We start from the raw sequence: 12,825 nt of genomic DNA, 5'->3' as shown, positions 1-12,825 counted from the left end.
TATGGGTACCCTTGTAGTAGGTTGCTGGATTGCCAACTCCTTGTTATTTTAACCAAAGGTAAAAGCTTGCTGAATTGAATTTGGTTTTTTAATATTTTAATCGCTTCCATGATGTAGTGAGCTTCGTTTTCAAACACTCAAGTGTAAACTCTTAACCGTTTGGTATTAGTAAATGCCTAAATGTTCTTGTAAGCAAAGCTAATCGTAAATTTCTCAGATACATACGTTCAGTTAAAGTAAATCAACAGTTTATACTGAACGGAAATCAATCAATCTTAACTGTAAAGTTACCGTTGAGGAAAATGCATTTTTTTTAAAAGCAAAAGTTAATCAAGACACTTAGATTATATTAAATCTAAGACATATTTACCTTTTTTCGTATTCAGGACTCGATAAAAAAAAAACTTCACTGGCCGTCAACATCAATTTATTAATATCAGGAAGGTGTGTATAATAACAGAGAAAAGTGAATTTACAAAATGTACAGAGCAAGTATTTACAAAACATGATAACGATGATTCTAACTGGACACGAACACATGTGTGTAGATATATTCAAACTTAAGATCTGCCAACACCCCGCACCCCCCGTCATTATTCGTTCAAGATGTTCAAACCTTTACAACGAACTAAAGTTTTTTTCTTTCCTCTCCGAAAGAAACGCTTGCAGTGAAGTCATTTTCTCTCGTTCCACAATAAATTGCCGCCGTGGTTTCCAGATCTATCTAAGCAGTTCACTTGCGTTGCAGGACAACACGACAATTGCTTTCTCTGGCGTTTTAAGATCTTGGCATAAACATTGCTAGAAAGTAGTATATTAATAAACATTCACCTATCTTCACTTAGACAATTGAGTCGCCAGAAGGGAGAAGGACGCTGTGTATTTTAAAAAATTATTTTAATTTCTTGCTGAAAATGTGTGTAGGGCGGGTCGGGGGGTGGGTCCATGACACTCTCCCTTCAGCGTGTCTATACTGACGTCTCATCTAGAATGTAACTCACATCAACAGAATCACACTTCCACAGAAAATGATATATCTACATGTGATACAAATAAAAAATAAAATGGTACACATGTAAGGTGACACCGAAGTCAACTACAAAATTCACAAGCACTACGGATTTTTTTTTTCAACTTTTTTGTTTTTTGTTTTTTACTTTTATCATGGACAACGTTATTATTGATCACGTCGTAAGGCCTTTAAAGAAGCCTTACTGTGGGGGTTTTGAAGGCCGGCTGCGGTAGCTACTTCCGCCCTTGCCGACTTTAAAGGGCGTATAAAGCTTTTTTTTTTTATATACCACCTTTTACTTGTCAAGTTGCACTCTAACCCATCGACAATAACAACCCTGACGGAGGCGGCGTAGTGGAAGTTCATTACCTACAGATAAACTAGAATCTAGAACGTGAAGGGCAGCCTTGCATGTTTTTATAATGAAAAAATGTTTTTTTTAATCTAACAACTTACGTGTCTAAGGTACTCTGTGAGCCGCACTCCTCCGAGAAAGTAATTAAATCTGAATGATTAAGTATCTGGCGTAGCGGTATACATTAGTCGACAAACATTTTTCCAGTGGCTAAATAATATTACCAGTTAGTGCGTCATAACTTCCTTGAGCTGAGAAATCGCGCGCGGTAAGTAGGCCGCCTTCTTGACGATACAAACAAGTCCTGTCCAGAACTGTGTTCGATTATTTTATACATTAGGAACCAACTATCTACTAAATATGAATATATATATGTATCTATAAAAAAGAATAATTGACTTGTGTAACGTTTACACGATCTGACGATGGCTTTGTAATCCGTTTTCAAAGTACAAATAGACTTCGTGGAATATAAGTTATGTTCAAAAGGGTTATTCTATCGACTAATTGATATGATTTTCTTACAGCATATATTTCTAAGAGTTCCACGTAGCTACAGTTTGTAAAGGCAGGCGATCATTTCAGCCTAAGAGGAAAACAAAATGTCATCCATACCAAGATGAAGGAGGTCTTCAACTTGAGATACGTTCAATAATATTGACGAGAAAACAAGATTCTATCTAACCCTGCCTGAACATTCTTGAGATGCTTCGGACGCCCCTGAAGAAAACAATGCTATGACGTAAGGCCCCAGTTGTGTTTTCATTTAACTTTTTCAAGATTCAGTTTCTCTCTCTCTCGCTCTCGTTGACCAAGAGTTTCGTCGGGGGGAACCACTTAAAGCAGCTTAGTAAAACATCATAATTTAAGCTTAGATTTAAAAATTATTTATGCTTTGGTTCAAAACACTAGCAACGTCGATATAAATAATACAATTTTTGAGACAAATTATTTTTACTGGGTTTTGATGTTTCAAAAGCACACACACGTACGTCCGACAGACTTTTAATTGCAGTTCACGTTCTTCCTCCTTGCAGGCGAGGCCTTCTCGCGTGTTCCCTGTCGCAGAAGCCGGGAGGAAGAAGGCCCAGTCGAAATCTCCATTGCAGTGGCCATTCGTTTATATCGGTAAGGCAAAGTGGAGACCGCAATATACATCCTTTGGTTTACTTTTCATTACTGGACTGGCTTAAGTTGTACGAGATCGTACGAAGTTGAAGCAATTCTGTGTGAAAGCAGAGGGAGGGAAGAGAGAAGAGGACAGCGGATTCATCACTATTGGTCCGTCGCAGGACACCGGCTGGGTGTAATAACTCGCGTCCCTCTGACTAGAGGTTACCTGGGAGTTAAGGATATCTTCAGCATCACCGGTGAAAGCTTCACGATCATCGCTTCCTAAACAAAATTAACTGAAAGTCTTAGGTAATTATGATCTCCTATCGCTTATTAATGGAGTATATTCGTACAGGTACACTAACTGCCATAATCTAATGCAGAGATACTGATAGGCTATTGCAGATTTTGGGAGAGTTGACTAAAGTAAAAAAAAAAAATGTAAAGCAGGAGGATTACGTCCTGCAAGTGTGACGTTTCTGCACTCTCCTTCAAGCCTTTCATAAGAGAGGCCTTTCCTGTATTTTCTCGAGTAGTTCAAGTCGAGTATTTCAGGAAGAAAACTAAAATCACTTCCATTCACACTGTCCGGTTTCACTTTCATTTTCCCAGAGTCCGTAAGGGTTCGAAAACGGCAAACCCCTCTTCGAAGCAGCTCACAAAACCTGGAAACTCTGGTAGGACTTCCAAGCGGCTGTGTTCTTGTCCGTGTACTCTAGGCAGTCTGAGGGCAACGGTGTTAAGGAGTTGACCGTCGGTGGTGTCCTGGGGCTTAAGGACTGACTGGATCCTAGCGATCCAGCTGACCCCAGGGAAGATGTACCTAATGTCGAGGACACCAGGGATGATGAGCCCAGTGCGGAAGAACCCAGGCCTGAGCCTGAGGAGTGAGACCCCATCTGCTGACCACCTCCCCCGCCGCCCATTGGATTCAAAGACGCCATGGAGCTTACCTGTCGGGAAAGGTAATAATATTAATTAATGTGTGTAAATAAGGGAAGAGCTTTTCAGGCGATTCCATCAATCTGGACAACGTAGTTGGTATATAAGTGTTTATTCACTTAAAGGTATTAGGGTTTATTTAGTTAAATTAACAGAAGTACAGTACTTCATTTCTCAATGTAAAAGGGCGTTAAGGGCGGGCGTATGCGATAGTTGATATTACCAATACTTATTTGATTATGATAACCACGACGTTCTCTTATCTCCTATATTTCTACGCACTTTTTGGATATGAGTTTGATTTGATTATAAAATATAATCACGTTGAGACTTTCTTAATGGGATACAATTATCATAAAACCCCATATACTTACAGGGACGTTGATTTGGGAGTGCGACATCGGAGCGAGGTAGTCCATATTGGAATAATAGGAGGGCGCTGCGTAGCTCTGATAACAGGCAGCAGCAGCTGCAGCTTGTTGGCTGACACCTCCGTATCCACCTCTGTCCAAACAGGAAGGAGTCATGAGATCGCCCATGGGCGGGATGGACGCAGATCCCGCCGGAGGAATGGCAGCCGGTGACCAAATGGGATTGTAGGAGGTCGGGGCAGTGGAGGAGGGGGTCAGCGGTAAAGGAGGAGCAGAGCTGACCGACGGCGGTGGCGACGGCGGTGAAGTGTCTCTGTGATTGCCGCCTGTAGGAGGCGGTGAAGTGCTGGCGCCGACTCCGCCCGTAGTCGTCTGACTAGAAGGCTGCGAAGTTTGAGTGGTTGGTGGAGGTGACTTCGTGATCTTTTTGCTTCTGGGAGTTTTCTCCGCACCAGCTGCCTGCTGCTTCTGCTGCTGACGACATTTGGCTCTGCGGTTCTTGAACCACACCTGCAATGAAAAGTTACTCGTCATATGGAAACTCGACCTGTTTTTTCTGCTGCTGACGACATTTGGCTCCGCGGTTCTTGAACCACACCTGCAATGAAGAGACTCGTCATATGGAAACTCGTCCTGTTTTGGCTCCGTTAAAAAGAAAAAAAATTGTTTAGGTTTGAATGAGTTCTTGAAAACCTTCCAGTGCATGAAAGAGCCAGTCATTGGCATTTCTGCTGCTTATGCCTAATACATAAAAGAAGTAATACTGTTTCAGAGTAATGTTTTCTGTAAATTGTAATTATTATTACTAATAATGGGTGGTAAATCTACAGATTACTTAAGGAAACATAAGAGAAAGGATGGTTGATGATGGCTATGGCTCCATTTCCATTCAGAAACTTAACTACCCGTGCATTCAATTACTATAAAAAGCTTTCTTACCATTTCTTTAACTACCCGTGCATTAAATTACTACTTTAAAAAGCTTTCTTACTATTCCTATATTCTTATTCGTACATTACACATAAATGAACAAAAAATGGAACGAAATTGATCAGAAACTGAGTGCTACTTATTATTTTTATATCCTTACTTTTACGCCAAGGGAAAAAAAAGGAACCAAATTTATCAAACTGGTCGCTATTAAGCAGAATCGCCCAGTCCTTCAAATAAAAAAAACTGCCCCCGTTAAGCTTACGGAACTAAAAAAACTACAAGGACTTTTCAGTGAATGGTCTTACAATATAACACAAATAAGCTGTCGCCTTTCAATTGTTGAATTAAAAAAAAAAATCCATGAGGTATACTTTGAAATGGTAATTTAATGACTGATCTTTCCTAGATACTTAGTCGGGCTTGTTATCTACGACTAATATTTCTTGGGGGTCATTATCTTTAAAAATATCAACGATAAGACTAAAGAAAATTAGTCTTAAGATAACGACCCCCGAACTTTGTCGGGGGTTCACTCTGTACATAGGTAAGATCCTGTAAAGCGATATAAGAAGTCCAACTGTTTACACTATATAACCCTACAATCCTTAGGCGTAGGCTACTTCATGAGAACATCGACACTGGTGGAGTAACACTGCCAAGTCGCGAGCGCCTCAGTGGCGTGGTTGGTATGGTCTTTGTCTGTCACCTCGGTGGGCGCGAGTTCGATTCTGAGGCATTCCACTAAGGGGTGAGAGATGTGTGTTTATGGTTACAGAAGTGCACTCTCGACGTGGTTCGGAAGTCACGTAAAGCCGTTGCTCCCGTTACTGAATAACCACTGGTTCCATGCAACGTAAAAACACTATACAAACAGACAAACCAACAACTCGCTGCAAAGCGACAAAGTTTTAAGAAATTCGCCATTAGGATCACATTTTGATAAAAATTGGAAAACTAGAATCGTTTAAACCCAGACTGCTTCAGTTCAGCAAACAGAAAATTGTATTTAAAATACTTTTTCGAAATTTGTAATACTGGTTAATAATAATAATAATAATAATAATAATAATAATAATAATAATAATAATAATAATAATAATAATAATAATAATAATAATAAGCATTAATTTAACATAAGCTGTGCAAAATTTACGCCTTCAGTATAAAAAAAACAATGTATCCAAAATGAGTGAACCAACCCTTGTTTCTACTGAAATAATGTAAAACACAAAGGATTACATGTCAAAGTCAAAACAAGATGCTTCGTGCGTCAAATTCGATTTTTTTTTTTTTAATTTAGAAGCTAAAGCCTAAACAGAAACCAAAGAATGAAACAGTTCATCATCTTCAAATGCATATCCAGAATAAATGAAAAATTCTGATGTCATGAAACGCCTAAATACCAGATTGTATGCGCTTAATCTCAGTCGTGAATTCTAAGCAGCAGTCTTAAAAAATGCATTCCGTGATCACGATGAGTAACTTGAAGGCATTATTTAAAGAAAGGTGGAATGGAGGGATGGAATCCTGACAGCGTTACATTGCTCTTTCGATGGGAATGGCCGATAAAAATGAATACGAACTAGGAATATTGCAAAAAGCACGCCCTTAAACTTTCCCTAACCTCCTTACAAAGCTCGAACTGGAACCATTGGCGTGAAATGTAAAGCATCGCTTATTTGCCCATTCTGTTGATTGAACAGTTTCCACTAATTTTCATGACAGTAGCATAGATTTTGCAACGAAGATGAACTGTGTTCAGGAGAGCGAGAGATATTGGTTTCATGAACTGGAATTTCAAAAACGGTTAATTCTAACATTCCACAATAGAAAGCACATAATGAACCCTCAAATTGTTTTGAAGCTATTTTGTTTAAAGAGCTTTTAATTCATAATAAAGAATTCCAAAAAAAAAAAAATTAATAAATAAATAAATAACACCCATATCTGAGAAGTCGCCTCGTAAAACACCTGTTATACTTAAAAAATAATTAAAAGTCTGTCCTCATTGAAGTAAACTTCTCTCTAACAATCTAAATATATATTTTTTTTGGTCAAGGCAATAAAAGAAAAAACAATATAGAAGAGGGGACAGGATTAAGTAGTAGAATCTACATGTGGAGGAGAGGATTTACCCCAGTTTCCGCTATGACAAGGGGAGCGAGGGTAATGTGACGAGGGAAGAAAGAGGGGAAAGCCAGGGAGGAAGAGAGAAAGTCAGAGGAGAAAGTCGAAAGAGAAAGTTAGGATGCCACTCGAAGATGCTTACAATTCGCGCACAACTTCAAGAGCGCCACAACAGCAGCAGCAGCAGTAGCGGAGGCAACAAAGTGAAAGAGAGAGAGAGAAGAGAGAGAGAGAGAGAGAGAGAGAGAGAGAGAGCAAGGTTCGTTCCAACTTGACAACATCGTTGCGTCAAGTACCCCAAAATGGCGGTGGAAGGAACTTTGAACAGCCATGCAAGTGTGTGTCAAGTTTTCGGAGGCGGTTTCGATCTAAAGTCTCGGCAGCGACAAGAAGGGGATCATCCATTGTTCATTAAACTCGTGCGCGCGCGCGCGCGCGACCCCTAACAACCAGGCAAGTTATAAACTGATATTCAGAAGATAACAATTTATACGGTAGCCTATTTCAAAATTCAGATTTAGCACAAGATAAAATTTATACGGTATTTCAAAATTCAGATTTAGCACAAGAGTAGATAAAATTTATACGGTATTTCTAAATTCAGATTTAGCTCAAGAGGAAAAACTGCAAATTTGTCGATATTTATCATATTCTCTAATTAAAAGTATGTTAAGTAACATGTACTAACTTCCCACATCCTGTATGTACACATAATATTTAAATTAACAGTAAAAAGGTAATACCTCGTCACTGTGAGCGACACTGATCTACGTAGTACGATCTTTATACAATAATATCAAGCTGAGAAAATGGATATTAATTTATTCCGGTCTCTCCCAAGCCTTTACCTTGAACCAGTCTCTTCAATTTCATTCGTCTGCAGTCTCTCTTCCAATCCGTTCCTTGCCAAAGTCCATCGAATAAACCACCTCCCTTTTAACTTCTTTTTTTTTCCTTTTATTTCTCAGTGTCGTGGAATACTTTATCCATATTTTCCCGCTCCGGCCTTTCGGCTTGATTGTCTCCACTAATCCCTCCTCACTCCTCCCGCAGAGAGAGAGAGAGAGAGAGAGAGAGAGAGAGAGAGAGAGAGAGAGAGAGAGAGAGAGAGAGAGCGTTCTACTGAAATATGAGGGATGACATACGACATCTAAATGAAAGTTTTGAAACGATATTACTGGAAAAAGTTTACATTACACGTAGTAGAAAAAGTTGCTAGCTTTGCTTATGAATTGCTGGTGTGGCCGACAATTTAGTTTAATTTTAAACATTGATTTTTTTCCTTTTTTTTACGCATAAATATCTTACGCATTCCAAGATTTTACGCTGAGGAAGTCTAATTCTAAGAATAAAACTTAAAATATTCATAAAACCATTAAGTCGCGAGCTTCATTGTTTATTTAAAAAAAAAAAAAAAAAAAAAAAAAAAAACCAGCTTTAAAACCTCAGATTTTTCTTGGTAAATGAGATGTCCGAGTTCATAGGGTACAAGACACATTCTTTGGCCAGTGTCTTTCAACTGCGGACAAGCACAAAAATCACAACGATAAATCAAAATAAACTACGTATCTTATGAACATGTATAGCATTCTATATGGAGTTCATCGTCTTTCTTACACTCTTATGTACATCAAACTATCACAACCTTCAAAGCGTAGGTTGCCAACAGTTAAAAATCAATGATGGGAAATTCGCCTCTCTTTTGCACTACAATTTTTTTTTTTTTTTTTTTTGAACTTGCAACGTATGTCTACAGCATCCGTCTGAAAGCCCTTCACAGCCTCCAAGAGGGAAGGAAGCTGCAATGAAAATCCTTTAGATATAGGCCAAAAAAAAAAAAAAAAAAAAAAAAAAAAAAAAGCTGGTCTCGGAAGACAAAAGTGTATCTGTATCTTTCTTTCTTTCTCTCTGCGAGTCTTGGTGTGGAGCGCGAGTAGTATGCGACCCGGACCTAATCCTTGTAAATTGATGGCAGGGAAAAATGGCGCTGGTTAAAAGGCCGGTTGTGGCAAATGGTCGCGGGGGCTAATAAAACCCAGCCAGCCTTTGTGAGCGCCCAGTCATGACTTATTTAGAGCTTTTGTGAGAGTGGGTGCACATTACCATTATTAATTCTTGGATGGCGGGACACGGCACGTAATACTTCCTCGCCACGACACGACACAGCTCCAAGACAGAACAACTCTCTGCCTCTCCGAGGTATTCAGAGGAAGGGGGGAGGAGAAGGGAGGGGGGAAAGGGGGTGACGGAGGGAGGGAGGGAGGGAGAAGGGGGGCGAGATGACAAGGCAGGCGCCACAAGTCATGCAGATATTGCATAATCTAACGCGTACGAGTTATCAAGGTCTGATGAATACTGCTACACATTTATATAGGAATACAGAGCTCATAATCTACATACATTGCTAGAGACGATTTTCAACGATCTCTTTCTTTGTTTAAACCATTCCTCAAGGGGGCGGGGCCATCGTTCACTCTAAAGAGTTGAACCTTATTTCCCCAGCCACTTTCTTGTTATCTAAGGACCACATGAATTTTTTAAGCTGCTACTCAAGAGATGTCCAAGCATGGCCTAAATAACACAGCTCAGCATTCTAGATAACATCATTAAGCCCAAAGTGCAGATGATCTTTTTCCAAAATCTCGGAAGGAGAAATGAGAGAAGCGAGACTCACGACTTACTCGCCATATCCGCATAAATACCATCATAGAAGATTACCCATGGCTGAAAACTAGATTCAAAAGAGGGATGAATATTAAAAGTACGCAGCTTTCTGAACAAGTTAAGCACTGTTGGACTGACAGGTAACCTATCCTTGATGGACACAGAGACAAAGAAAAAAACAGAATTGTACCGTCAACTGCAATAAGACAGGAATGAAAGTACAAACGAATTGGAGAGTGAAAAAATAATCTTCAGGATTTCAAATGACAACCTGATATCTTAAAAGGATACTTATCTGAGCTGATTCAGAACATTAAAAAATTTAAGAGGTCCAATATGTGTCAAAATACCGCCTTAGTAAGTAATTTGGTTAACAAAATATGCGGACAGTGTCTACTGTTTTAGATGAGCCGCAAGATGTTAAAATTTGCGCACAAGTGACTTTGAGGTAAGTGTTCTCTTCCCCAGCATAGGGACGATGTGAAAGTTCTACCGGCCCTCGAAGGATCCGCTTTTCAATTCTTTACCCATTACGCTAGCTAAAGCTAAAGTATAAACCGCTTCTGTATAGCTGACCAAATTAGTTTAGCAGGTAAAGAATATTGCTTTTACAAATACAGCATATCAATTAAATTTTTTTTATGCAGTGGTCACTGTTGGGAAAAGATCGGTGCAATCCATGTCCGGTCTTTTACAGTCCTCAAAAGACTACTTTTTAGTGAAGAGAATTTTGGTGCGGCCGCACAGAAAAAAATCAGTACTTTTTATAAAATTTAACCATGCGAACTTACTTCCCATACACGAGACAAGAGTAACTAGAGTATTGTCTATACGCATTTTTAAAATGAGAGCTATAATTTTCCTTCCGTTCATGATTTTCTGCTACCACAAACGAATGAAAACAAGTTAATATTTGACATTTTCCGAAGCCATATGAGCCTCGTCGTACCGCTGAAATCTCAGTACGATGTACTAAACCATTTTCCACGTAAAAAAAGGTACAAAGATTTAAGAAAGTTAGTTTTCTCTCCACCGTTTTATTTCTTAGAGGGCGTGCTTTGCAAGCTAATAGTTTTGTTTACTAGTTATTCAGTGTTGTTTTTGCGCCTTTTCAATAATATCGTTAATAAAACAGCAAAGTCAATATTAGAGTTTTTTCGTCATATTTCTGTTTCACTCGTTAGACGTACAATAAAACCTTTTCCTTCCAGATTTTCTGAACATTCCTACTGGCAACTACGACTACTATAGCTATTTCAGACAATGCCATTCCTCCCACATTCTCTCTCAATCCTTAAGATCGCAGATCATTTAGTAGCATCTGGATTTAAGGATACCTCATATGTAATATAAATCTCCCTTGTAGAAAAGGACATATACATAATTAATTTTTCTGCTTACTTTTGAGAGAGCTTCATTTACTAGTTGTATGGCAGCCTCTTTCCACTAAATTCAGACTGTTGCCACTTTTTTTTTTTTTTTTTTTTTTTTTTCCTTTTTGTATTGACGTCTCAGGAGCAGCTTTACACAAAGTAATATGGTCCCTCTTCTCTTCTCTATATGGTCATCAATTTTGGATATTTTAAATCCTTTATCCACTTCATTTGTATTTTGCAATACTGGGCATTTCTTGTGACAATCTGTTGCAGCCAATACTGCAGTTAATTCATCCCACCCCTGTCCTATGGCTCCCACAGGAAGCACTTCTACTATTCTTCCTTTGCTTCCTTTCTGGCCACATTAAAATATTTGTCTTATATTGATCAAACTCTTGTTTACATATCTCTGCGATCTCGCCCTCCGATTCCGATGTTAACACCAGATCATCTTCATATGACAGCACCCGAAGGCCACCTTTTCAGTATTCCTTTGTAGCTTATCGCCACTCTGATGGGCACCAGCCTTGATCTCAACGCATCCGATCCACATGTCATCACTTCAATTCTCGTGCTAATGTGTTTCCGGTACCCTGTGCTTTTCTAGTGGCACCTTCTTGTTTTCCCGTTTCATGTCCAAATTTTTTTTTATAAACTTTCATTTCTTGCAAGGCACTTCTGTTCGAATTGTCTCATCAAAAATGCTGCATCTGTTGCCGAGTTATCTGGCATGATGACACACTGACAAGTGTCCGCTTCAGCAATTTTTCTCGCCCCTTTTTTCAGTTCCTCTATTACTTTTCTTCATATCCCAGTAATATTATTCACCGTTTTCTTTAATTTTTTTTTTTTTATATTCACACATCCCTTTTACAGTTTACTGTGCATACCCTCTTATAGCGCATCGCTTGTTGTCTTGATAGTCTTTGGACTCTGCAACTTTTCACCTTCACAAAAGTTCTAACGTCTTCACATGCCACATTTCTTACCGGTCAGTGTCACGCCAGAATCCTACAATTTGCAAATTTAGAGCCATTACCATCCTTGATATTTTTCTGTACTCCAAACTTTCAATTTCTCCATTTCCACTTTATTCGTACAACTGTCCCCTTTAACATTATTTTCCTTCGTCCACTTATTTACCTTAATAATTGCCGTGTCGAAATTTTAATTAAAAACCCTCTGGGCCTTCTCTTCCTCAATCCATGAGAAGATTTTAGTCAACCGAACTGAAAATTACACTTGTTAAGTACAACGTTATACTCTCCTCTCTACCGTTAAGCATTTATTCGGCATTAATTATGACCAAGACTGATAAAAAACTCAAGTCACCGCTTTCTTCCAGCTTTAGTTTATCCCGACAAACTTCTATCGTTCACGATGCCAGTGTATAGATTCCTTGGGGATTAAGCCCAATTTTTTCTTTTTCCATCTCGATTCTTTTGCGTAAAAAAAAAAATCTAGCGATATATTTTCTTTCATATAATTAAAGTCTACGCGGACGTTTCGCCGAACTTCACTTACTGACAAGCTCATACTTAATACAGCAGTTAAAAATGTAGCTCCTTTAGATTATGGAATTCAATGAGGAAACTACCATGCGCATTATAATATTTTTAAGCTATAATCTTAAGAATTTGCCAAATATCTCTGATCTATGATCTCACAGAGAGAGAGAGAGAGAGAGAGAGAGAGAGAGAGAGAGAGAGAGAAAATCAACAGTACATACTATTCTTTACACAATTCCATTCAAAAGCCCCTGTTATCTTACGAGCCTTTCAAGACTATAACAACAGCCTAATCTCCTTGTCGGTGATGAAGATACAAACACCAGTCATCTAAAAAAGAATACTGGCCGGCCATCTTTGAAAAGCTAAGCTAGGCTCTATCTACCTTGAACGGTTAAGTGTCTGGGAGGAGGAGGGGGAGAGG

The 12,825-nt window shown here is 38.9% G+C and overlaps 1 protein-coding gene across 10 annotated transcripts in view; it reads right to left on the bottom strand.

Moving 5' to 3' along the window:
* Positions 1 to 410: 410 nt before the first annotated feature.
* LOC135208550 (homeobox protein OTX2-like) overlaps positions 411 to 12,825 on the bottom strand; it is a 308,299-nt gene continuing 295,884 nt past the window's right edge. For all 10 annotated transcript variants that reach the window (XM_064240858.1, XM_064240855.1, XM_064240860.1 and 7 more), the window contains 2 exons: positions 3,797 to 4,303; positions 411 to 3,433 (listed from right to left, as the gene is read on the bottom strand). In XM_064240858.1, the coding sequence (XP_064096928.1) occupies positions 3,137 to 3,433; positions 3,797 to 4,303 (804 nt within the window). In that variant the 3' untranslated portion in view covers positions 411 to 3,136. The remainder of the gene's footprint in view (positions 3,434 to 3,796; positions 4,304 to 12,825) is intronic.

Source organism: Macrobrachium nipponense, chromosome 35 (assembly GCF_015104395.2).
Source record: "Macrobrachium nipponense isolate FS-2020 chromosome 35, ASM1510439v2, whole genome shotgun sequence".
NCBI lineage: Eukaryota > Metazoa > Arthropoda > Malacostraca > Decapoda > Palaemonidae > Macrobrachium > Macrobrachium nipponense.
Note: the sequence above shows the minus strand (reverse complement) of the source record. Positions and strands in the feature narration are given on the sequence as shown.